This window comes from Acartia tonsa, chromosome 13 (assembly GCF_053477335.1).
Source record: "Acartia tonsa isolate MP-2025a chromosome 13, ASM5347733v1, whole genome shotgun sequence".
Lineage (NCBI taxonomy): Eukaryota > Metazoa > Arthropoda > Copepoda > Calanoida > Acartiidae > Acartia > Acartia tonsa.
Genome location: NC_137272.1, coordinates 18,811,819 through 18,838,724, shown reverse-complemented (window position 1 = coordinate 18,838,724; position 26,906 = coordinate 18,811,819). Strand labels below are relative to the sequence as shown.

Below are 26,906 nucleotides of genomic sequence, written 5' to 3'. Positions count from 1 at the left end.
TTAAAAGTGCACAAGTTTATACTTGCCTCAAGATCTCCAGTATTTAAGGTAGGTTTTTCCATTCTTACTTGTTAATTAAATTCTTGTCAATATTTTTAGGTAAATTTTTAGGCTAAGTCCAGATTTTTCCAAACAAACATCCTTCTACTTAATGATAAAAATCGCAAATAAAATATAATGATGATAATGATTTTATTTAGAATTTATTTCATATTATAACATAACAGGTCATATAGATATTATCCAGGTCAATACTGAAACTACAAAACTTACTAGTATCGTTTCTGTAAATAACATTTTTTAGAATTTTAGCTTGTGGAATGTTTGGAGCTCTCGAGTAGAACTTAATTAATAAGCACCGATTGGGCGGATTGTAATCAATACGCTTTATATGTTAAAGTCAATATTTTTTAGAATTTTAGCTGTGGAATGTTAGGTGTCAACATTGTCGTCATAATAAACACTGATTGTAATCAATACGCTTTATTTAAGTTAATTTTAACTGACTAACAGAATATTCTCTGTTCAACATTGATCGTCATAATAAAACTTATTAGTATCGTTCTGTAAATTATTTGTTAATTTTAACTGACTAACATATTTTAACATATTTTCTCGGTTCAACATTGTCGTTATAATAAATATAATGAAATTTTTTGTATAATCTGTGACTGTTACATGTTGAGATGGAACTCTCGTTGTTCTCCATGGAACTGCAAAGCTCCACGTACTTCAAAACTGGTTCAACTCCAAAATCCTGAAAAAGAATATTCATTTTTAAATTAAGCAATTAAAGGATTAACAAATCAAAAAGGCCTTACAAAAAGGAAAGTTAACGGTTTTGGGAAAATTTCATGGAGAAAGTAGATACAGCTTGTGTATGTGCCTGCTTATTAGAGAAAGTTTAATTCAGTTATCAATACATAACCAGACTGAGAGAAACTAAGAATGTCTTATAACGGGAATTTGGAGTTATGGTATGAATTAAATAGTCGTATGTTAGTACTAAGAGAGAGTCTAGAGATTAGAGCCAGAACTGACAATGTCGAGATCCAGAGGGAGGTTTGTAAGAGGTTATATCAACATGGATGGATTACTACACATCTTAATCGCTGCCGTCCTTCCCCTCTGCTGCCCGCCGCTGCCCAGGCTGCCGAACTGGCAGCTGTTCTTCACGAAGTAAACATGCACGAGGATGAATGTAATGCTGTTTAGATTTTAATAATATCCTGAATGTACTGTTTCAATAATATAAAGTAGTAAAATCTAATTTTAAATAGCTACCTATCTAGTACATTATTTTTATGTATTAACTTTTGTCTAACCAGTTTAATATCTATCTAATAAATTTAATAATAGCTTAATTGTTAATATAATTTAGTATACAGTTTCATAAAGGTAGTTCGATGTGTGTCTGTGTATATTAACTTCATATTTGTTATGCTTGTATACATGGAAACTACCTTTTGGGGCCGAGGTGTTGCCGTAGTTGCGTGTAGGATTATTCCAACTATCTTTTATTACAAATAATTAAACACTTACTTTTAACGGATGAATTTCTGATGGCAACAGCTTCATGTTGGTGCTTAAGAAATGTTCCACGGTCGAATTGCGGTCAGCTTATAATCAGAGAATACACCCAGCTGTGTGCGAAGCTAAACCTGAAAAAGAATATTAATTGAAATATAATTTATATATATTTTTAATATTATTTTACATAAAACACATCTTATAATATCTTTCTATTAAGGGTATAAAACTTCGTTACGCTTAAAACAATCATAAACCTTAAAGGGCGAATATAGGTTGGATATAATATGAGCTTATTTCAAAGGTGCTATTATATAAATTATAATAAATAATTTAAAGATAATGACATATAGCTAATTGTATTAGTCTGTTTACAGCTTATAAAACCTGTCTAACTCAAGATAATATTATGTAATTAGTGTGGTTCCCTAAGAACTCAAACACTCTACCGGTATCACACAAGGCTTCGTAGCAAGGTTGAATTAAAAAGGTTTCGTTAAAGGATAGTCTTAATAACATGGCCTAAAATATCCATGTTCTTATTAAAATTATTTTAACACTTACTTCTATGTAAACCATTCACTAATTGCAGCGCCCATATATTTTCTCACGAATCTGATTCCTGGTTAAGTCTGAAAAACAATATTAATTGAAATATAATTTGTTAATATTTCTATTATTATTTATATATATTAATAGTAGAATACTTTAAATATTAAGAATAGGATAAAAAGTCGTTCTTATATCATATATCAAAAAGGTTTAAAAAATTATAAAACAAACAGTTTATCGAAGTAGCTTAAAACCATGCGTAAGGTCCTAAATTATATTGATTTTTTTATTACATTATTTAAAACTTACTACTAAGTGAGCCCTTCTTTAATTGCAGCGCCCAAATAGTTATTTCTGATGAATCAGTGTTGCTGAACCTGAAAAACAATATTCAATTTAAATATAATTTATTAATATTTCTTACATTCATATATATTAAACCCGGATTATTTAATATTAAGAATAGGATAAAAAGTGTTTCTTAGATCAAATCAAAAAGGTTTAAAAAAGGCTTAAAACAATTATCCTATTATATATATTAATATTGTTCTCTTTTACAACGAAGCTTTTTATTTATTTTAATCTATAGCTGAAACTCAAATTAAAAATAGGATGAGGCCTCGACTTTTCTCTTCCTACTTTAAGTGCCCCTAGAGGCTTCTAAGGGGCATAGCCGCTAGTAAAACTTAAACCGTTAATCGAAGGCAGCCTAAAACCGTACGCTCAAGGTCCTATATTATTAATGTTTTTATATTAAAATTATTTAAACACTTACTTTTACGCAAACCACTCTTTGATTGCAGGGTCCATATACTAACAGCCAAGACTGAAGGTGGACACGTACTTTTTTAAACATCTGACTATCATCTCTTTGATTGCAGGGTCCATATATCAACACTAACAGCCAAGACTGGTAGACATAACATCAAGTATCATGCCAGTATAGCAAGGTACTTTTTTAAACTTCTGAATATATAGCTCTCTAGGAGTTCTTAACTGACATTCATATAAATCTTGTGACATGGACCATCTCCTGTCAATCATACTTGGATATAACACGTATTTTCTCTAAGAGACTTGAACTATAACACTCATTGTTTACAATAGTTTTCAATCGGTATAGCGGCATTCATGCACATGCTCTGTACAGGTATACAACTTTATATTGAAAAATATTTCTTTTATATCCATTGCAATATATTTTTTTATATTTTATCGATGATATTTCATTTAAGTCATTGCCAAAAATATATTACATTCACATTAAAAAAAATTTACATTTATTTAACTTTCGTAACCCTGTTTTCAGATGATAAAATCAACGTGCTGGACAAAGTTGCCAAACTTTAAAAAACACCTTATGTATATAATATCATTTTAATATTTTACCGGTTAATTAATTAAAACTGCATAACTTATATAATTCATGAAATGTTATTATTCGTTGCAATTTTACGATTAAAAATATAACTGTCTTGCAAAGTGTTTTGCCACCTATTCAATCTGTATGTTGGCAACCGTAACTTTCCATCGGCGCAATAATTCAACTGGACTATATGACTACGGTGCATTTTTGTATTTTAGTAATCATTTTTAGTGAAATTACAGTGAATTAAGACGTTAATATGTATCATTCTGTTTTATAATTCAAATTTTATCATTAATTATTGAAAATTCTTTCTAAAATATTCTTCGTATTCGTTTTTTCTCCCATTTTTGGGACTCTTTTTAGCTTACGTAATATACAGGACTTTTTTAAATGTAAAATTAATAAATATATGTCTTGCACCGTAGTATAAACGGATTGTCGCAAATATAGGAGTACAATTATAAGAATGAAACTACTTTTTTGGCCCAGAGGTGCCGGAGGCACTGGCTAAAAATAACTGTTTTTAATCTTATGCTTTTAGATTTTTATATTCGTAGAAAACCATGCATATAATACGATATGCTAGTTACCTAGTTTTTTGGCGTATGAATGAGAACACCTGTTCCTATCCACCGGATTCGAATGAATACGAGCTATTTTTATTTTGTAATTTTTTATTTCTTAAATATTCTACCTTTTCAGATAGTTCTGAATAACAGGCTATTCAAGTTAATCACCTGGGTACGCGTACATCATAATAACAGGTATGGGTGTATATTAGCTGTATAAGATTTATTTTTTTTCTCCTGCTACAAAATTTGTTCTAAATAAATAGGGGGGGGGGGGGGGAAGTTTTGACACATTTGCGTAAACAGGGAGTATAGGCTTTATCTTTGGACTGAGAGTATAGGTTATTAGGGATAAAATCATTCTTATATGATGAATTTTCCCAAGTTTTAATATTTTTTGGATAGGCCTCCAGGTTCCGGAGCTCCAGGCCTTCTCCCCCCCCCCCCCTTGTTTAAGGACAAATAAAATACCGGAAAGTTAAAAAACATTAATCACACCCCTCCCAAAAATAAACAAGACAAACAAAATAATCATTCCTCAAATTAGGATGGATCCATACCAATACCACGAGCTGCATGACAGATGGGACGCCCTCATGGTTAGGATGTTGAGACTCTTCTCCAAGCTAAATATTCGAGTTCAAGAAGAATCATGTGGCATTGATGACGCTGTTGAAATAGTAAAACTCTTATACCATCACGGTTGGGTAGAGACACACTTAAAGAAGATTGAACCTATGCCCGAGAATCTCTACGAGAACGAGAGACCCCGCCTGGATGATACCGAGAGACGTGTCATTGACCATGAAGCCGACTGTGCACCTTTCCTCACCAACGTCAGCCCTTTTTTCTAAATAAAACCCAGAGTAACAAGGTAAAAACTACGAAATTATTGCAGGGGTGTATATTCTGCTCCGGGGGGGGGGGGAGGGGAGGGGGAAAAAAGAAATAAGTGGATCAATGATGGAAGTTGCTTCAAATCACATGCTCTTGTTCATGGCTAGTTGTCTTTTGTAGCAGGGGAAAAAATTGTTTTTAACCAAAAAATGTTTCAGAATTCTTTGAGTTTCTTCATTAAAAAACGCTTTAGTTTTCTCATTTTTAATTCAATGTTCTTTCCTTTCAGGGAAGAGAAAGGAGAAGCTAGGAGAAGCCGAGCTCGCCGCCGGCGATTTCATCCAGCCTCCGGATATCCATGCTGAAAGCGAATTTTAATTGTAATTTGTGGCGTTATCCTCTTAGAAAATTTTGTTTGTATTATTTAACTCCCCATCCCCCCCCCCCCCCCCAAACTAAATTGCTGGGTTAGGTTAGGCTAGGTTAAGTTATACGGCTAGGTAGAGGCCAGGGGCCGTTTTTCTAGGGGGGGGGGGTATTTCCTAAGAGGATAACATCAATTTGTTCTTTCAGAACATTTACGTTAACCTCTCTTTGATTGCAGCGCCCATATATTTTATAATTAAGTACCCATGGTGACAGTGATCGAGCCCCACTGGTCGTGCAGATATATAATTTCCTGCATATAAACATTAATAAACATTATTTACCCCTAAAGCCGACGATTACGTATGCACGTGTACAGTTTTTTAAGCTTCTGGCTATAGCTCTCTAGGAGATCTTAATTGATATGTTTTATTTTTTGTTTTTGTTTTTTGATATTTTTGTTATGTTGTTTTTTATTATTTATTATTATTTATTTTATAGCAAATTAACAAATTTTCTGGGTTCAACATTGTTGTTATAATAAAACTCCATGCAACTGCAGAATTCTGCAAAAGTCACGACCAGTGGGGCTCGATTATATATGCGTTCGTCGGCTTTTCAGGGAAGGCAGGAAATTTATATAGGTATTATCCAGGTCAGGACTGGAACAAACAAAATTTTATGTATATATTGTATATAGTTATTTTTTTCAAAGTAAAAAAATGTCAGACCAACGCTGGATGACGTATGTATAATTGGATCACAATTTTGATAGGTAAGTTTAATTAATTTTATACACAATCAAAGAATAAATAAGGGTATTTTCTTGTTTGTAACTCTAACTCTTTATTTTGTGAGTTCCTTTGACATTTAATTTTGGTTTCAAAAAGTGTCACTCCCCCCCCCCCCCCCTTTTTTACTTTCTCCTTCTTTCGTTATATGTAAACAAGTAATAACCTTATTATTATAACCAGGGGTGTATATTCTGCACAAGATTTATTTTTTTTCCCCTGCTACAAATTTTTTTATTTTTTTTCCCCCCCTAGATTTTTCTGAAAAAGTAGGGGGGGAAATAGAAAAATATTTAAAGAACTCTATACTTCATTTATTTTATCCCTCCTACCACACATTTCTTTATTTTTTTTTCACCAAGGAGGGGGGGGGGGGGGGAAATGGAAAAAATGTTTTCAGTTTTCTTAATTTTTACATTTTTTTTTCCTCCAACCACTTATTTTTTATTTCCACCCCCCCCCCCCCTGAGCAGGGGATCCCATGCAGAATATACATCCCTGATTATAACATATACTTCTTATTTCAGGAGTTACCTATACACCCCTGTTAGACGTTATTGCAATGGGAGACAATTTGATTGGTACACTCTCTAAAGCTCTACTGAAGCGTATAAGAAGTGGAGATAAGAGGAAAAATGTACAGGTGACTTTTTACAACTAATTATTTCTACATATTTAAGATGAGACCTTACTTTTCATTACTGTACTTAAAGTATAATCTATGCTCGACTTTAATTTCTATTTTTCACTTGCAGTCAGCGCACTATAAACATGCTTGCTCTTACACCAGTATAGTCATATGTACTGTAATCAATTGACACGTGTAGCTTGCCCAAATAACGATCCATAACAACTCCCCTATATTATTTTAAATAAGTAATTCACTAATTATGTAATCTTTTTCCAGTTGCAGCATAAACTGAGGTCCATAAGAAAACTCTTCTGTACTGCAACGAGAACCAGAAAATGGCGCAAGAAACCTCCACAAAGTGAAGACAGTCAGCCATTACTAGAAGAAGAACAGCAGGAGGATTTGATGGATGTGGAATATGAGAACGAAACTGCATCGTCAAAAGGTAACCTACAATATCTGTAATATAAAGTAGAACGATGTCGGTCTGTCTGTTTGTTGTTTGTTTGTCCAAATTCCCACAAACATTGTCTCCCAATTTTTGTTTTTTATTTTCCTTTCAATCTAAATTTCAAACAATTGGTTTGATCAAACGTTAGTTAAGTTTGTCTCAAGATATCCTTGTTCCAGGGGTGTATATTCTACATGGGATCCCTTAACCTAACCCACCTTCACCCACTCTCTACATTTATCTACTTTTTCTGGAATTTTTAATTTTTTAACTTTCTAATTTGACTAGTTTTTCTTTACGGCATTATCCTTATACTAAAGTAACAGGATGTCTGTGTGTCTGTTCAAAAGGATCTTGCTAACCGCTGAACCGATTGGGTTCTCCTTTACAGGGTACCTTCACATAGGTCCCGGGAAGGTTTATAACTATAAAACACCATGTTTAACATCGTATTTTTTTAGGTAAAGTTTGTACAGGCTGCAATACCAACTTCACAAAGGAAACCGAAAGTATATGTTATCAATGCTACGCAAACCAAGTTTTGGAGCGATTAAATAACAATCCTGAAGAAACAAACTACATTAATATTGTTGTAGACAATATTAACAACAATAATACCAACGATAATAATGATGCAGACAATGACAGCATTCAAGATGCCGAGGACTGGGAACACGTCGAATTGTTTGATATACCTGAAGATGATTTTGACCCAGATGATGACGATGACCCTGATGACGAACCTGATGGCGAACCTGATGGCGAACCTGATGGCGATCATGACGGGGATCCCTTCAAACATCTTACAGAACTTGAGAAAGAAATTGTTAATGATTTCAGAAGCGTTTGTGTTCTAGACAACCCCATCTCTCACAACAAAGTTAGAATCATCCTGGCAATTCTGAAACGCTCGTGTATTTTCAAATTTCCGTCATATAATACATTATTCAAACCCAAATACAAAGTTGAAATCAAAGAAAACAAATATAATCCTACAAATGCTCCTGGTTCACTGATTGAGTGCAGGTATGTTTATATACGATTTAGAAAGCGTAGCATTTCTATAATCATTACCAGAATTTCCGTACGTCCATTTTAAACATGTCGATTTTTCTCCTTTTTTAACAACAAACTTTCAAGTGTTCTAATTATCAGTTTGATCATTCTTTGGTATATTGCTTCCTGCGACAACTTGAGAACAATATTATAAGCTATTATTAGTTAAAAATATATTTCTTTTTCCAGATTCCCTACCTATGAGATCCTCCAAGACGCCATCACAGACTTTAAACGGTTGAATGGACAACAGGCCGTTGATGATCATATAACTTTTGACATCTCGGGCGACGGAGTGAAAGCAGCTCAGGGATCTCATATCTCCTATTATACTGTCTGGATTAGGTAAGTAATTAATATATTGTGGATTTGAAAGGGTTGGGTTGGGATAAAGTTCTTTTCATATACAGCATGACCCTCGAAAAAATATTTTTTAGGAATGGCACCCTATATTTCAAAGGATATCGAAATATTTGTTTTACATCAATTGACAGCCCAGATTTTTAAAGCCAAAGTTTAGGAAACCATTCAATAAAGAAATAAAAAAGAAAACTAAGTTTACAATTGATACTTTTTTCTATTGCATACATATATAAAAATCTGTCTTACTGTATACCAGGACTTAATTAATACCATAAGTAAACCTAGTTTTTACCACTTTTACGGTAAAATTTTACCAGCCTTTACGTTTTATAAATCAGTAACTACAATTTTAATTCTAAGTTATTAAATGCTATTATTATTAATTCTTCTTTATTATTTCAGGTTATTCTTCAACAAGGATTTCAGTGTTATATTGCCAGTCAGCATATTTGAGAAGACGAGGAGGCGTCCCTACAGTTACAACTTTCTGGATAATGTTACCCGATTCATCAACAAACTAATTCAAGAAGGATTACCTGGACATACCTTTCAATGTAGAACCATCATCCACGATGCCGTTGCGAGAGCCGATGTATTCGGCATTCTTGGCCATGGATCAAAAAATGGATGCCCACACTGTGACCTTCCAGGGATGGCTTTTTCACAGACTTATCTCCGTCAAAAGAACTTGGTATTGTTCGAATCAATGAATGTATTTTACCCCAGTGACAGTCAAAATATGGGTACGCCGAGGTCTGACGAGAAATTCCGCAAGTTAGAGGAAAATAATCAGAACATGAAAACCAGTTTTTCTGAGCTTGACCCGAGCTTGGATTTAATACAAGATACCCCCAGTGATCCGATGCACGCGTTGCACCTGGGCTATGTAAAGAAAGTGATGACGTACCTGAAGAAAGGACGTAATAGTTATCCAGAATTGGAAGAAGAAGACTTAGTTCAAATGGAGAGAATTACAGGGATGTACTGCATTTGACTAAAGAAATGACGCGTAAAATAGGTGTTTTCTTCGCGCATTTCTCGGCACTGCGATAAAATTCTGCATTTTTAGATTTATGTCTATTACACATTATTTGTACGCCTTGTTATGCCGCTTAAAAGAGTGTTAGTTTGAAAAGTTTAAAGAACTTAAATTTTGAAAATTTTCTCCTTATCACCCATATTTTACCATGAACTGCAGTAACTCCAATTATAGATGAAATCAACGATCAATTGAAGCTTGTTGGCGATTTTGATCGCGTTCCCCGTACGTCCATCATGCGCCTGACAGAGAAGAAGCTAGCCCTCAATTTGAAAAGTTCTGAATTCAAAGTACTGGGCTTTTACCATATGATATTTTATGCAGAGGTAGGTTTTTACCATATTATAATCTTTTTAGAATTTAAAGCTTATTTCAGTTTCATTATATTGTATAGCAATAACATTCTTTTTAAATTTGCGCACGTGTGCTATATTATATATATATTTCTATTGAGGAGGGTGGACTTCCAATAAGTATATAGGGCGAAGCCCCTAGAGGCTAGGGACGAAAGAGCTAGTTTTCCCTTAAATTATTACAATGTTTTTTTTTCCAGTTGGCAAATCTTAAAGATGAACAACGTCTGATATGCAAGTTTTTATTCCACATATTGCGCTGTCTCGAAGAGCATATAACAACTGAACGTGTGGCTGAGCTCAAGACCATGATAATGGTCCTGAACTCAAAATTGGCGGAGATGTACGGCGAATCGTGCTTGAGTTACAATACTCACATGCTTTACCATATGCCGGAACATGTCCGCCGGTTTGGACCATCCATGGCGTTCAGTTGTTATGCTTTCGAAAGTGCCAATCATGTGATTGCAACTTACATCCGAGGATATAATTTTGGCCTTAAAGAGGTTTCAAACAGGTAATACTATTTTTTTTTAGTTGAGTTCCTTTGACTTTTAGTTTTGGTTTCAAGAAGTGTCACTTCTCCCCCCCCCCCCACTCTTTACAAATTTTAATGTAATTTTTAAAAATGTAACATAACTTTCTTTCCGTGTATTGCTGATCAAACACTTAAGCTATAACGATTTCACCAGCAACATACCTTTCCGTTTAACAGCCATTAATGACATAAATGACATATTTAGATTGTTGATATTTCACACAGTGAAACCGTACATAAATGAAAAGCTGGCTGTCAGGGGAAAAAGGAATGCCAACAAACGAAAGTTCGAAAGAAATCAATTCTATACAGACTGCCAAGACCTCTACTTTGTCCCAGACTGCCGTCGTGATAAAACAGTATGGTTGGTCCACAAAGTGAGGACATTTTTTCCGGCATACACCTTTCCTGAAGATTCCAGAATAATAGGTAGGGGTGTATATTTTGCACATGATTAATTGTTGTATAGAAATATTTCATGAACTATACATTTCATCTAATTCCTTTTTAACCTACCACAATTTATTTGTAATTCTTTATCATGCCAGGAGGAGAGTGTGGTAAAGGGGGGAGGGGGGGTCTAGGAAATATGAATTAAGTTTTATGGTTTTAAACACTGAAAATATACACCCCTGGTATTAGGAGTAGGCAAGACTGACGATCCCGAAGACTATAGCCATCCTCCAACAGAACTAGCCTCCAACCTACTGAAGTACAGAGTAGCACATATCTCCGTACACCTGTTGCATCAAGATGTCTCCATCGTAATTCCTATCGGAATTTAATTTTGTACATTGAAAGCAGAGAAAGGGGGGGGGGGGAAATGACACTTTTTGAAACCAAAACTAAAAGTTCCATATTGTACCCTTATAAAACAACTGCCATGCAAAATTACAGATCTGTAACTGTTTCTTTAGTTCAGTTCCTTTGACTTTTAGTTTTGGTTTCAAAAAGTGTCACTTCCCCCCCCCCCCCCCCCCCTTTTGTTATAATATGTATGTAAAATGTTGTAAAATTCAACTGAAGGCCCTTCCCTCTTTATTTGGAATTTATGTGAAATGTACTTTAAAATATTTTTTCATTAAAATTATTTTTTATAGCTAATTTTAAAAAAGGCATTTCAACTAAATTTAGCAAAACCCTACCTTTTTGGCCATCGATGGGTATGAAGTTAAAGTGTTATAAGTCTAGTCTGTAATTTGAAAGAGTACATGTTTGCAATTTAATTTAATTTTACATAAAATTTTAATTTCTGTCTACACATTTCAGATTTAAAACTATGCAAATTGCCCATGCCAACGACCTGGATCCAACAGCGTAACTTCGACTGGCAATTGATCAAGCTAGATCCCAAAATGACGAGGACTGGAAAGAGTGCTAGTTCTGTAAAGGTAAAAATTATATTTAAGGCCTAATTTACTATTGTACAAATTGCTGCTACCCTTCGCTCTTAAAACTTATAAATTCGCATGTTACCGGATCGAAAGGAAAACCTTATCGGTTCATGCTTAACAGACCACAAAAGATTATTGACCAAGTATAATTATTTATTAATTTTCCACAGTGTGTTTAACATTTGATATTAGTAATTAAAATTCTAGGGGCGTAGCCACTGCTATCTAATATCTTTTTATGCATTGTAAATACAACAATTATTTCTTGTTTTAGAACAACAAGCCTACTGGAGGTGGCAAACCTAATTTAAGTGCCAGAGGTGGAAGTGCCAAAGCTCCAAGTGCCAAAACTGGAAGCAACAAATCTACTGGAGGTGGCAAAGGTACAACAGCAAAGGTAGGATTTTAAGTTTTATTGTTATCGGTTTTTGGTTTGTTGGTGTTTTGTTGTTAAACTAAACTTACTAACATGATGTCTGTTTGTGGGTTTGTACCAACAAATCTCGTTAACCGTTGAACAAATTGGGTCCCTCTAACCATATAACTTAACCTAGCCTAACCTAACACAGTCATTTTGTCGGGAGAGGGGGGGGGGGAGGGTAAAGTTTTAAAAAATAGAAGAAAAAAATTAGGATAATGCCGGTGTTGTTTAAAACTATAATCCTCGGTAAGTAATGCTTTACAATAATTATCTATATTATTTTTAGAACACAACTAGAACCCCAACATCTCCAATGAGGCCAATAAATATTACCCCACCTCCATCTCCACGGGCACGGCACCACTCCGCGAGTCAACGGACCGCGAGAGTTGTAGTTCCTCCTGCAACATCATCACGATCCCAGTCCCAGTCATCACGACCCCAGGGATCATCTGGCCCTTCTGGTGAGATGGAAGAAAGCGAGGTATTATTTTTATTTCATTTTGTCATCCAGAGGATACAAATTACAATTATTTAGGATATATATCGACTTAGCCTGGAAAAAATAACTTGTAAGATTTGACTAAATTTTTGGTAAACATTGACCAATAAAAATTTACCTTGTAAATTTTTACAAACAAGTTGGTCAAATTTTACCAAGTTGATTTTTTGGTCAAAGTCCAAAAATCTGGACTTAGCCTAAAAATTTACCTTGTCAATTTTTACCAAAAAGTTGGTCAAATTTTACCAAGTTTTTTTGTTTGTCAAAGTCCAAAAATGATGGAAGATGCTTAGGATCACTTGCTCTTGTTTGTGGATAGTCTTCTTTTCTACCACATAGTTTTTAAAATACCAAGACTTGAAAATATGTGGTTTAATATGTTTCATTTTAAGGATTTGTTCACCGGGGCCGTTATGAACCAAATTCAGAACCAATTTCAGCAGCTACGTACTTTCTTGACCTCACAAATGAAAAATCAATTAGAGCCCATTAATGCGTCCATCAGAAACTTGGTAAACAAAACGTCCACAAACCATGAGTTAGTGAAGAATGAAATCAAAGACCTGCAAGACAGTGTATCAAGAGATATGGCTGAAAATACTAAAACCCTGAAAACAGAAATGAAGAAAACCGGCCAAATTGTGGAAACCTTGGTGACTGATCTAAGAAGACTGACCAATGTGGATGAGCTTGATGAGGAGGAGGCGAATAAAGGGCCTAGTGAGAATCAGGATGTTGTCGTGGACCAGATTTTCTCACCAGATTTTTACAGAGAAAGAATAAAGAACCATGACCCCTTGGAAAAAGATGGTTATATGAGAAGAGAAGAAATTATCTTTTTCATCCAAAATTTCGAAGACTCACTGAAAGTGGATATAGGCTGGCAAACCTTACTGAAAGTATGCCGCGACATCATAACCTTCCTGTATGTCGTGTTCGAGCAGTTCACCTTTGACGCCCGCATCACAGCTGCCTTTTGGACTGCTCCGGAAGTTATTGATGACGAAACTGGTAAGTAAATATTATTTTGTAAATTTGACATGATGAGAAAACGTTTAAAACAGGGAGAAGGGAGGTGGGGGCAAGGGAAATAAACCGAATAAAAGGGGCATTCCTATTCTTGCTAGCAGGTGACCATGTACAATAATCTTTTTATATATATATTTTATTTGTGAAAATAAATCTTGTGCAGAATATACACCCCTGGTACAATAATAAACATGTACCTATGCAGAGTTAATTGAAAATTTCATTATTATTTCAGTGGATCGTTTCTTGGATCATTGTAAGTTAGTGCTTAACGAGACGTACCTAGATGAAGCTATCCCACCAAATTTGTGGAGAACAGGAACCTATGTGTCTTCAAGCGACCTTTTTCTAGTGAGGAACCACATACAAGCTTGTAGGTAATTCAATTATTTATCGCATCTATTCCGCGTCTATTAAATGTGAAAGTGGTAGTTTTACAAAATGCATTTCAATGTTCTTTAGTTAAAAAAGTAGTTTCACGAAATGTTAACTGCATATTGTATTCTTGTTAAATTGTTAAACTACATTTCTATGGCATATGTTTCAAAGAATTTCAATTTTGTACCATGTATTTTTTTATGTGGCAAGACTTTTAGTTCATCTTTTCTTGATATATGTTATATGTTATATATTGAGACTGTTTTGATATAAACCCTTTTTTTATCTAGGTTCTTGCGCAATTTCGAACACACTTTTAAAGAGGACGCGACTGGTTTTTGTGAAAATAAGAAGAGGGCCCAAGATTATATGCTTGCTAATGAGGATCCTGTCTGCTGGAGGCTATTTCGAGGGCTGGTAACGCGAAAACAAGAACGCGCATTGTCAACCCCAAACTACACGTATGAACAGGTTTTTGAAATCAAGCCAAGGAAGGAGACAAGCAATAAGAAAGGCAAGAAAGACAAGAAAGACAAGAAAGACAAGAAAGACAAGAAGGAAAAGGCACAGAAACGATCAGCCTTACAGATGTGTGAATTTTATCTGGCCCCTGCAGAGATACAAAGAATTAAGCGGCGTATTAAACCGAAGACAATCACAACTTCAACACCAGGTGTTACAGCCGAAGACAGGAAATTTTACCACATGTTAGGTGCCCACTCAATGGGTTGCTTACCCCACGAAGTTCAAGGAAAGAACCCGATTTACTTGAGAATAAACAATGACAGGTCGAGAAATTCATTTCAGATCAAAGATTATGCAGACATGGCAAAGAACCCCAAGCAATTTTTCAAGACAGTCCATAGTAATAAGAAGGTTATACAAAGAGCTGTAATGTATTATTCGTACGCCACAACCAATTTGAAACCAGAAATGAGTGAAGAACAGACAAAGATTCACAATGCCAGTGAGAAAGCAACTAGAATTTCAAGAAATAGAAAGATGAATGCTGCTGATGAATCCACTGCTGATGATTGCACTGCTGATGATTCCACTGCTGATGATTCCACTGCTGATGTATCCACTGATGGTGAAGACAATGAGGGGGGAGGCAATGCTGTTGAAGACAATGAAGCTGAAGGCAATGCTGTTGAAGAAAATGGTATGGAAAACATTGCTGATGAAGAAAGCAACAATGGTGAGGAGCTTGTAATTGATGACGGAGCCGACGACGTTGAAATGAATTCAAATGATGATCAGATTGGGAATGACTTACCCGCGGAGAATCCAGCAGTAACTCCAGAACCAGTAAAGCACCCAGTAAAGCCACGTAGGTTATATGAAGATCCAATTGTCAACAGCCAGTCCAATAATAAACCCAAAGTAAATGTATTTAAAAACATCACAAGCTCCAAAAGGAAGAAGCATGGAAAGGGCTCGAAAAAGTCGAAGAAGGTAATTATTTCTGAAACAGACGATGAGGGCCAAAATGTGGGAAATCTTGATGATACAGTCCCAATGCAAGATGATGAACAACCACCAAACTTTCCACCACTGCAAAGACAGAAAGAATTTTATGGACGAAATAATTCAATCACAGGTACATATTTGTTGAACATTAATTATTATTTATAAGTTTTATCTTTCCTCGTATTGTGTATATACTGCACAAGATTTTTTTTCCTCTGCTACTAATTTTTTTTAAATTTTTCTTCCCCCCCCCCCTAGTTTTTTTTCACCAAGTAGGGGGAAAATTGAAAAATATTTAAAGAACTCTATGATTTATTTATTCTATCCCTCCTACAACACATTTCCTTTTAAAATTTTTTTTTCAACCAAGTAGGGGGGGTGGGGGGGTGGAAAAATGTTTTCAGTACTTGCTTTTTGTTTGGAAACGTATAAAATTAATGTATAAATTAATTATTTACAGGCAACAGTAACGAGAGACAGGTGACTGGAAAGGCAACAAGTGTCGTGGAGGAAAGCAGCAGTGATGAGAATGATGAGGATGCCGAAGGTATTGTTATTTATAGTTTGAAAAACGTAGGAACTGTATCACCTAAATTTAAGTTTATTAATATTTTAGTTGAGAAGTAGTCTTAGATAAAAACCCTGTGGATTAATTTTGTTTTAAGGGAAACTTCGTACAGGCCCTGACAGGGTTTTAGGCTAAAATTTGTATGGGCGCAGCCGCTATCTATAATACTAAGTAGCTTAATGTCTGTCCGGCCGTCAGAAGCTTAAGATCTCAGTAACCACTGAATCGATCGAGGTTACGGTAAAATTTTACCACCTTTTAAATCGTATAGGCTGGTAAAATTTTACCATAAAAGTGGTAAAAACTAGGTTTTTTATGGTATTAATTGTATCCTGGAGATCGGATTCTACTCTTCTGTGTATTGGTCCTGCGGTGATTTTAAGCTATTTCCTTGGAGGGGGGGGGGGGGGGGTTGGGTAACATTTATACTATTTGAAATAATGACTATAATAATTATTTAGATGATGTGGCGATCATTCCAAAGAACCGGGAGCGAAGGCAAACCGCATTGGAAGCCGAAGCAAAAACCAAGAAAAGTTTACAGCTGGACAATGAACCATCATTCGAGGTGGATAACGAAGATGACGGAAACCAGAGTGACGAAATTGTGGAGGTTGAGGACAATGAGGGCAAGAATGACGGCAATGCAAGTAAGGAAATTCGGATACATCCATGTGGAATAATATTACCCAAACTTGACATTATAATTCACAACCACACGGGTCATTATGAGGTTGTTGCAGTAGGCTCAAATGTTTCTATATACAACCAAATGGAAATTTTAGAACTCATCAACATTGACGGTAAGTTACAGGTCTTAATGTAATAAATGGGGGGGGGGGGGTGGGCGAAAGTGACACTTTTTTGGGGCTTTTATTGGCGGTCCTCGGCGGTGGCGACGCCGTTTCTTCACAGTTCCATATTGTACCCCTATAAAGCAATTGCCAATGCAAAATTCCCCCTTTTATCTTTGATTGGCATATTAATATAGGGTAAAAAATATTGCTTGTTTTCATTTGAATCTGATTAATAGTAACTAATGTTCATATAGGTATGGAAATAATATTGAAGCTACAATTATGTACATTTGCTTTAACATTTTTTATTTCTTTGTAGGAGAAAAAGCAAAGTGGAAAAAAGATGGAGAAGAAGGTGAATTACTTTCTGACATCAAAGAAGAAGCACCAGAGAGTGATGAGACAGATGAAGGTCATCAATCAGACCCAGACACTGGAACTGGCAGTAGTAGTAGTAGTGAAGAAGAAGAAGAACAACGCAAGCCAAAAGCAAAAGTGGCCCAAAAGCCAAAGCCTACCAAAGAAGTTCCTAAACGTCCCAGAAAACAAACAACATTTCCATCAACGAATCAAATTAATGCGGTGTTGTACAGAAACCAGAGCAGAGCAAGCACGAGCACAGCACAAATTAATTCAAGCCGGGAATATGCTGAAAGCGCAGGCACATCAAATCCTGATGAAGACGTAAACACAGAACCAGGTTGTAGTTATAGTCCAGAGCCAGGTTGTAGTAATAGTCAACTCAGTGAGCAACCTAACCAAATTAAGCTGCAGCAAATGTTGAACAGAACAAATACACATTTGCCCGATTTCGGCCAGCGTGGTGAGGCTCGGACAAGAAGAGATGCCAACAAACGAGTAAAGGACAACATGAAGAAGCAAAGATTGTGGGAACAGGGACACAGGCCTGAAGATGATGAGTTAGAGAAGAAGAAAAGATCAACCTCCAGACCACCACAGAGAGCAAGTTCTCAACAATGTTCTCAAAACATAAACAATTACGGTATCTTTGGCAGCTACATTACAGCTGATTCGGGAAAGGGGTGTATATTCTGCACAAGAAATATTGTTTGTCCACGGCTAAAAATTTTTAAAATTTACAAATGTTTTCAGTTTTCTTAATTATTACCTTTTTTTCTTACCTCCATCTATTTATATTTAATGAAATCTAATATACATCCCTGAGCATTCTTGGAAAAAATATTACACATCCGAACCATGTAGAATATACATCCCTGGCAGAATGGAGACAAGTATTATCCGTCGGAACCTTCGTCTGAAAACGAAGAACAAGACGAAGAACAAGACGAAGAACAAGACGAAGAACAAGACGAAGACCTGATTATAGGTCGCAGTCAATCCCAATAATTCCAGGACTTTACGTATATATATATTTATATGTAATTTTTTTTGATGTCATAAGTTTCATCTTCAATTTTTTTTTATAATATCTAGAAAGGAGTCTTTTCCCAAAATGCATTTGAAGTTAATTTAGTGAACCGTATATTTGAACCTGTTTAAATGTGTTTAAACTCTATTTATATGGCATAAATTTGAAGAAAGTTAAATTTTCTACCACGTACTTTTACCATCTTAACAAAGAAAAATATGCAATTCACAAAATTAAGTTCAAATGCATTTTGTGAAACTACCCCTTTCCACCAATTAAGTTTAATGAGCTTAAAGTTAAGAGCTTAAACTGAAAATTTTTTGTTGTATAATCTGTCGCATTTTTTGTAATTCAGTATATAGCAGTTGTAGTTTACCCCCTAAACTAAGGAAAAAAGTATTCAGAACTAGCTTTTGTTAATTTTATATATTTGTTTAATTTTGTATAAAAATATTATATATATGACAGTTATCGTAGGGAATGTTTTAATTAATACGGTGGTAGATTTCCATGGTAAAATGCGTAATGTTTATGTGCTGTATTAAAAAAGAGAACGTTTCAAATTTGTATAAACTTTTTGTAAATGTTAAATTTGTCTATATACTTGTTTACAATATAAGATATACCAATATGTGATCTTGCTGGCCACCCTATTATATTAAAATTCCCTACGTCAGTTTTTTGGACATTTATTAATGAAAATTTAATTACCAGTGATAATTTGTTTCTTTTCAAATTTAATATAGAATGTCCGACATGACAGCCACAGCAGCAGCCGACTTAGAGAGAGACGAACAGCACGAAGAACAGAAGCCGGAAACCACAAGTGGGTGAGTAATATTTTAATATGTATAAAACGAAGTAGAATGATGTCTGTCTGTCTGTCTGTCCGTCCGTCCGTCCCTAGCTATATTTTGGTAACCATTCATCGAATCAGATTCGACAATCCATCACAACATAATTACATAAATACATATTACATATTTTTTGGTAATTACTTCTTTGGGCAAAGGTCCGATTACCTGGGATATATAATATATATTTATATATTTCAGTGATAGCGAAAAACAGAAGAACGAAATGAGTGTGTCTGAGCCTGAGCTGCCTGCTAAGCTGGATGACCTGACTGATACCCCTCCTAAATCGTCTGATACAGAAGATTTGAACCTAACTTTGGATTGCACTACGTAAGTTTATTTATTTTTGTTACCATTCTATTTCTGTTCGGAAGGTGGTAGTAGCCGGATTGAAAAGAGTAGGATAAACATTATTGTTATGGCGAATAATTATAGTTTCATTCAGGGGTGTACATTACGCACAAGATTTATTTTGTTCCCGTGGTACAAAATTTTGTATTTTTTTCCCACCTATTTTTATCTCACCAAGTAGGGACGGAAATGGAGAAATATTGAAAGAACTAAAATTTTTGGTCCTACCACACATATTTTAGTTATTTTCCCCCCACCACCTGAACAGGGGATCCCATATAGGATATACACCCCTGATATTTCAAATTAGCAGCTACGCTAAACCCTCTAATATGAAGTATATCTCTTAAAGTTTCTTTTGCCACTCCCTTCCCTTGCCGGTACCTATGAGAAGAACCCGATCTGTTCAGTGGTTATCGAGATCCTTCGGTACATAAACACGGACATCCTGTTACTTTAGTATTATTTTTTTTTATTTTTCAGGGACGACGATGGATGGGAGACAATGCAGAAAATAAAACAAGACCTTAGGGCAGCAAAGCAAAAAATTGCTTCTTTGGAAGAGGAGATCGCTTGTTTGGAAACACAAACAAAGTAAGAAATTTTTTTCACTTCTTTTTTTGGTATTTAATCCGGGCGACTGTGTTGTAAATGATTTTTCGGTACAGACAAATTCACCTTTATATATTACAAAACTAGCAAGTATGCCTCTAGGGGTAAGGTGGGAGGGGTAAATGTGGACCAAAAAAAAAGTTTACTATTTAATTATAATATGATTGCTTAATTCAGGGAGCAATCCAAGAGATGTCCGGCGGCACAAAAGGATGACCAGAAGGTCGGACAAGCCTCTGTTATGGAAGGAGAAGCAAAGTAAGATATCCTATTATATAAAGTAGTAAGCGTTTTTTGTTTGTCCCGAAGGATAACCGCTAAACCGATATTGTTCTCCTTTAAAGTGAAGCTTCTTATAGGTCCTGGAAAGGTTTTAAACTATTTTTGTGCAGGGTGTCTTCACCCCCTTCCCCAAAAAATATTTTTACTCTTCTGAAACTGAAATTGAAAATGGGAAGATGTTGATTTTTCCCCTTCCAACCTTAAGTGCCCCTAGAGGTTTCTAGGGGCGTAGCCACTAGTTTCTTTTAATAATCTTTTTTCATACTTTATCCGGGCGACTGTGTTGTAAATGATTTTTCGGTACAGACAAATTCACCTTTATATATTACAAAACTATAGCAAGTATGCCTCTAGGGGTAAGGTGGGAGTGGTAAATGTGGACCATAAAAAGTTTACTATTTAATAATAATATGATTGCTTAATTCAGGGAGCAATCCGAGAAATGTCCGGCGGCACAAAATGATGATCAGAAGGTCGGACAAGCCTCTGTTATGGAAGGAGAAGCAAAGTAAGATATCCTGTTATATAAAGTAGTAAGCGTTTTTTGTCTGTCCCGAAGGGTAACCGCTAAACCGATATTGTTCTCCTTTAAAGTGAAGCTTCTTATAGGTCCTGGAAAGGTTTTAAACTATTTTTGTGCAGGGTGTCTTCACCCCCTTCCCCAAAAAATATTTTTACTCTTCTGAAACTGAAATTGAAAATGGGAAGATGTTGATTTTTCCCCTTCCAACCTTAAGTGCCCCTAGAGGTTTCTAGGGGCGTAGCCACTAGTTTCTTTTAATAATATTTTTTCATACTTTATCCGGGCGACTGTGTTGTAAATGATTTTTCGGTACAGACAAATTCACCTTTATATATTACAAAACTATAGCAAGTATGCCTCTAGGGGTAAGGTGGGAGTGGTAAATGTGGACCATAAAAAGTTTACTATTTAATAATAATATAATTGCTTAATTCAGGGAGCAATCCGAGAAATGTCCGGCGGCACAAAATGATGATCAGAAGGTCGGACAAGCCTCTGTTATGGAAGGAGAAGCAAAGTAAGATATCCTATTATATAAAGTAGTAAGCGTTTTTTGTCTGTCCCGAAGGATAACCGCTAAACCGATATTGTTCTCCTTTAAAGTGAAGCTTCTTATAGGTCCTGGAAAGGTTTTAGACTATTTTTGTGCAGGGTGTCTTCACCCCCTCCCCCAAAAAATATTTTTACTCTTCTGAAACTGAAATTGAAAATGGGAAGATGTTGATTTTTCCCCTTCCAACCTTAAGTGCCCCTAGAGGTTTCTAGGGGCGTAGCCACTAGTTTCTTTTAATAATCTTTTTTCATACTTTATCCGGGCGACTGTGTTGTAAATGATTTTTCGGTACAGACAAATTCACCTTTATATATTACAAAACTATAGCAAGTATGCCTCTAGGGGTAAGGTGGGAGTGGTAAATGTGGACCATAAAAAGTTTACTATTTAATAATAATATGATTGCTTAATTCAGGGAGCAATCCGAGAAATGTCCGGCGGCACAAAAGGATGACCAGAAGGTCGGACAAGCCTCTGTTATGGAAGGAGAAGCAAAGTAAGATATTTCTTTTAATATTATTTTTTCATACTTTATCCGGGCGACAGTGTTGTAAATGATTTTTCTGTAAAGACAAATTCAACGTGTTCCTTTATTTATTAAAAGCGAGTACTAGCAAGTACGCCTCTAGCTGGGTAAGGTGGAAGGGGTAAATGTGGAACCAAAAAGTTTACTACTTAATTTAAATAGATTATTATATATATATTGTTTAATTCAGGAACAAAACAGCTGCAGCTGGCTCTCCAGAAAATTCGGATGAGAACGAGGTTAAGGAAGTCACTGTTATGGAAACACCAGCAAAGTAAGATTTTTAAAAAAATTTTTTTACTACTTTATCCTGACGACTGTGTTGTAAATGATTTTTCTGTACGCTAAACCCTCTAATATGAAGTATATCCTTAAAGTTTCTTTTGCCACTCCCTTCCCTTGCCGGTACCTATGAGAAGAACCCGATCGGTTCAGCGGTTAACAAGATCCTTCGCTACATACAAACAAAAATCGTTTTACTTTGTAGTATAGATTGTTTAATTTCAGGATGAAAGACCAACCGGATTTTGATATAATTTATGAGAACATAAAGAATCCAGGACCAAAAAGCCCAGGTATAGTACAATATTTATACTAGCGACTGTGCCCAAAGCATATAGTGAAACATTTCTGTACTACATTGTATTATTACACTAGGTTAGGTTAGGTTAGGTTAGGTTAGGTTAGGTTAGGTTAGGTTAGGTTAGGTTAGGTTAGAATAGGCTAGGCTAGGCTAGGCTAGGCTAGGCTAGGCTAGGTTAAAACTAGAAATATTACTCTTTCTATTAATACACTAGGTTAGGTTAGGCTAGAAAAAAAAACTATTGTAAAATTGAAGTATTTTTTTGTAAAAAAAAGTAATTTTAAAAAATATTTTAATTTCAGTGTATGGGGTGTCCGATGATGAGCAGGAGATGTTTGAACCACCCCCTCCTACAATCACGCCAGCATCAAAACTGAGTAGGCGCAAAAGAAGTGCAACACCGGGGAAAATCAAGACATGCGCCCATGGACGCAGTCCCCGAAGCGAGCTGCCATTGAACACGAGACTCATCGAATGCACCTATATGTGCCCAGACTGCCGCGTCTTCTTTCACAAGAGGCAAAAACAAAGAAAAGAAGGACAAAAGTAAGCTGATGTATAATAGTCCTTCCAGTCAGATCATATATAAACTATTTGTGATAAAAAAGTGATATATATCAAGATATCTTGAGTCAAAAATATGTTTAACCACCTTTAATTTGTACGTACATTAATCTATATGACAGTTTGACAGTTTTGTTCTGACGATGAAAATATTCATATAATATTATATTTGAAACCGCTATTCCTATATAGCAAAATTTTTGAAAATTTAATAATGGAAAGTAACTTCGTGATATATTTTTCTTGTATAAAAATGTTCTAGTATAAAGTACAATTAGAATCCAGATCTCAGCAATTAAAACCTATGTATATTTGTGTTAATTTCTCAGCTTAAACCGATTAAACATGCAGTTATATTATCTGTAAAACTATGTAATATTTGGTCATTTAAACCACGTCTAGAATTATAGACTAATTAAGAAAATTTCTGTGAATATATACCTATATAGTATCGCGCTATCGTACCTATGTAAATCATTATGTAAAAAAAGTGTTTCAATCAATAAAGTTAATAATGAAAACAATTTTTTTTTTATTTTTGCGTTTTGTGTACAAGCGAGGTTTTTCTATAATTAAGGTCGTTTTTTACCACTTTCTCGTGATTTTTACCACCCGTTTTTACCACAATTATTGGTAAATTTTTACCATATTTACCCTATTTCTGGTAAAATTTTACCAGTTTAGGGCAAAAATATTACCAGGTGTTGAACAGTTTTACCACTTTTTCGGTAAAATCTACCAGAAATTTGCGGTAAATTTTACCAAAAAAGTGGTAAAAATTGGTCAAAATCTGGTATAAATTTGCGTCCTAAAATGGTAATATTTTACCGGAAATCTGGTAAAATTTTACCGATAATTGTGGTAAAAATCGCTGGTAAAAAGCGTCACAGAGTACCACCAAAAGTGTTTTTACCACGATTACGGTAAAATTTTACCACCTTTTAAATCGTATAGGCTGGTAAAATTTTACCATAAAAGTGGTAAAAACTAGGTTTTTTTATGGTATTAATTCCGTCCTGGGAATAATGAACACGATATATGGTATTATTAAAATATTGATTATTATTTTATCTGAATGCCACAGAATTAATTTAAGATAAACTATGCATATTTTAAATTAACTCTACCTTCATTTTATCGCATATATTAAAATACTGCTTCAATAGTATTTTTTGTAAAAAGAAATTAATCATTTCTTAAGATTTGTAAGTAACGCAAATTTTCATACAATTTCGTTTAAATTTTCAAATCGATGCAAGATTTTTTTCATTTGAAATGCAAGCTTAAGTTTTTTATACGTTTACGCAAGTTTTTTCAATGATTTAAGTCTTTCCGGGACCAGGGATTCTTTTCGCGGAAAATTTCCTAGGTACCTGCACAGATATAAACATTTTTATCCTTGTTGGATTAAAATTTGATATGATAAGAAATTAACAAAATGAGATTTTACATCATTTAAATATTTCTTTATGATTTATTACAATCACATAAATAATTTAATATTACATGCATATTAAACTTATTACTATTTACCTTTGAACTGATGTATCTAAGAAAAAAAAATGCAGATTTTTTTCGCCGATGAATTAAGTAGATTCTTTGATATTGATATTCGTAGAATTAAGCTTAATAAGACCGCTCTATGGTGTATCTTAGCTCTGTTTCCTCGGCCAGACATACCACAGAACGGCAAAACTAAAGCATAAGATAATTTGATTTAATTTCGATTGCTTTGATTGATGATTTTGATAAGTTTCTTGAATTATTCATGATTTCTTTATTTTTGATTTGATTTAAACATCACTAATTATGTTTATTTTCAGTTGATGCAGCCCTGCGCCAGAAATCCTGTTGGAAATTATGCAGTATCAAAAAATTGTGATGGAAAGACATAACGTCCGACAGGATAGCTGGAACATGGCATTATTAATATTTAAAGGATTTGTTAGTTTGTATCTTGAGGGGTTCATTCTAACTGAGGCCCCAAATTGCCTTAATTATGACTGTTTGAATATGTATAAGTTGCTTTCTTCTTAAAACAGAGAGAAATTGCAAATTCAGCATTTAGAGAAGTTCTTTTCTTATATTGAGCTTTTGTTTTATTTGGTAATTTTAATTTGCATATTTAATTGCATTTTTAATTTTACGCAAGTTTGATTCACGAAGATTTAAAATTATGAAATTTTAATTTTCCGAAGTTTGATGATTTTTTACAGTCATATTTTATTTAGATTTAAGTATCTATTTTATTAAAACATGTTTAGATTTAAGGATCTTACCTATCTTATCTGAGAAATGTTTAGATGTAAACACGAGTATTTTTCCGCCGGAGAAAATACTAATTATTGAGAAGTTTTTTATGAAATTTTACTTTTCTTTTCTAGCTAAAAGATTTAGTAGAAAAAATGTCATTATTTAATCTTTCTTTCTTTTGATGAAAAAAGTTTGAGTTGATTATTTAAATATTGATGCGATTTTTAATATAAAAATCATTTGCCTATTATTATGTAGGTACCTAATCAAAGTTTAGGTACTATTGATTATTAATTCATGTATTCACAATTACATGGTCTGTAATTCTAAATTTAATTGAGATTATGAGGCCATGATATAATGAGATGTGTGAGTGGTAAATGTGCATTTCATGAATGTTGAATGCTTTTCCCATTCCTTATTCCTATCCTTATGTGGTAGTGGAGTCGGTTTGAGTTAATGTGGTATTCGCGAGTTACCATAATTAATTTTAGGCCTGATGGCCACGACATTTTAAACTCTTGTGGTTTATGTGTTGTGAGATTGTGATTTTGTGGACACTGTCTGCACGCATATTGCAAAGATGAGGTATTGTGTTCGATTCCCAGTGAATAGACGGGTGTGTTTCGGTATGTATTTCTTGTATTCCCTGGCAAGTTCGAACCCATTAATCCCTGTTTCCTTACACCAAATTTCCTAGAGAATGAGTGTGTTACGCGGCATTCCTAACTATCTCCGCGCGGCGCGTGGCTTGTAAACGGACAAAAGAAACGCGCACTTTTCCTTTGATTAGTCCCACGTGAGGAGCTACGTGAATGAAAATAATGTATTGCTTGAATATACATGTGCTCTGATGTGTGGAATATCTCAAATAAGCCTTCCTGCTTAGTTTGACATCATATGTGGTAAGAATTTATCTTTAATTCTTGAAAATAAGCGTAGAATGGTATGATTTTATGAAGAAGTTTAAATCATTAATTTTTCAATAAATAGACCATTTAACTGCTAAGTTTTATCATACGAATATTTTCCTTAATTTTATTGATCATTTGAATCTAAAATTATCAATTTCTGATGCGATTTAATATGTTTCGTGCCAATTTAAAGTTTTTTAGAAATTTTATATTTTTAATTAAATTGAAATCACGCAACCTCGATCTTACAAAAATAATAAACCATTAATTTTATGTAATTAATTTTTATATTTTTGTTTTAGACTCACTGTTTTCATGGTAATAAATACACATTTGTAAACTTCACATGTTGGTCATTCGGAGGGCTTGAGATTAAGATTTCGAGAACGGCTAGGCATGCGTTCCGAAACACAGAGTATTCCTCTTTTTGGCTAAAAAACCTACATTTTACTAGTGTTTGGTGGACTTTTTAACAATAAATTGCATAGTTTGTA

The 26,906-nt window shown here is 34.6% G+C and overlaps 5 protein-coding genes and 1 long non-coding RNA gene across 8 annotated transcripts; 5 read left to right on the top strand and 1 right to left on the bottom strand.

Annotated features, from left to right (window-relative positions):
- Nucleotides 1–386: 386 nt before the first annotated feature.
- LOC145304483 (uncharacterized) lies at nucleotides 387–3,271 on the bottom strand. 2 transcript variants are annotated; one of them, XR_013874089.1, is made up of 5 exons: nucleotides 2,858–3,271; nucleotides 2,392–2,459; nucleotides 2,095–2,162; nucleotides 1,543–1,661; nucleotides 387–757 (listed from the first exon to the last, which is right to left on the bottom strand). It is a non-coding gene; the product is annotated as an uncharacterized LOC145304483 (long non-coding RNA). The 2 variants fall into 2 exon arrangements; XR_013874090.1 differs by having other exon boundaries at nucleotides 1,543–3,271.
- Nucleotides 3,272–5,888: 2,617 nt separating this feature from the next.
- On the top strand, nucleotides 5,889–9,509 carry LOC145335187 (uncharacterized). Its single transcript, XM_080180918.1, has 6 exons — nucleotides 5,889–5,998; nucleotides 6,542–6,657; nucleotides 6,922–7,090; nucleotides 7,558–8,122; nucleotides 8,342–8,497; nucleotides 8,918–9,509. The coding sequence occupies exons 1-6, from the start codon at nucleotides 5,971–5,973 to the stop codon at nucleotides 9,507–9,509; spliced, it is 1,626 nt and encodes a 541-aa protein (XP_080037044.1). The 5' UTR covers nucleotides 5,889–5,970.
- A 191-nt stretch (nucleotides 9,510–9,700) lies between these two features.
- LOC145304482 (uncharacterized) lies at nucleotides 9,701–11,393 on the top strand. Its single transcript, XM_080146366.1, has 4 exons — nucleotides 9,701–9,880; nucleotides 10,108–10,424; nucleotides 10,651–10,874; nucleotides 11,088–11,393. Exons 1-4 carry the CDS (start codon nucleotides 9,791–9,793, stop codon nucleotides 11,228–11,230), a joined length of 774 nt encoding a protein of 257 aa, XP_080002492.1. The 5' UTR covers nucleotides 9,701–9,790; the 3' UTR covers nucleotides 11,231–11,393.
- Nucleotides 11,394–11,450: 57 nt separating this feature from the next.
- LOC145304480 (uncharacterized) lies at nucleotides 11,451–13,781 on the top strand. Of its 2 annotated transcripts, XM_080146364.1 has the most exons (3): nucleotides 11,451–11,836; nucleotides 12,114–12,744; nucleotides 13,155–13,781. In XM_080146364.1, the coding sequence occupies exons 2-3, from the start codon at nucleotides 12,574–12,576 to the stop codon at nucleotides 13,779–13,781; spliced, it is 798 nt and encodes a 265-aa protein (XP_080002490.1). In that variant the 5' UTR covers nucleotides 11,451–11,836; nucleotides 12,114–12,573. The 2 variants fall into 2 exon arrangements, with proteins under 2 accessions (XP_080002490.1, XP_080002489.1); XM_080146363.1 differs by having other exon boundaries at nucleotides 11,451–12,744.
- Nucleotides 13,782–14,044: 263 nt separating this feature from the next.
- LOC145335186 (uncharacterized) lies at nucleotides 14,045–19,073 on the top strand. The gene is made up of 5 exons (XM_080180917.1): nucleotides 14,045–14,168; nucleotides 14,460–15,769; nucleotides 16,100–16,186; nucleotides 16,669–16,857; nucleotides 17,324–19,073. The coding sequence occupies exons 2-5, from the start codon at nucleotides 14,539–14,541 to the stop codon at nucleotides 18,124–18,126; spliced, it is 2,310 nt and encodes a 769-aa protein (XP_080037043.1). The 5' UTR covers nucleotides 14,045–14,168; nucleotides 14,460–14,538; the 3' UTR covers nucleotides 18,127–19,073.
- A 40-nt stretch (nucleotides 19,074–19,113) lies between these two features.
- On the top strand, nucleotides 19,114–21,623 carry LOC145304481 (uncharacterized). Its single transcript, XM_080146365.1, has 4 exons — nucleotides 19,114–19,224; nucleotides 19,450–19,581; nucleotides 20,086–20,196; nucleotides 20,392–21,623. The coding sequence occupies exons 1-4, from the start codon at nucleotides 19,142–19,144 to the stop codon at nucleotides 20,474–20,476; spliced, it is 411 nt and encodes a 136-aa protein (XP_080002491.1). The 5' UTR covers nucleotides 19,114–19,141; the 3' UTR covers nucleotides 20,477–21,623.
- The last annotated feature ends 5,283 nt before the right edge of the window (nucleotides 21,624–26,906 follow it).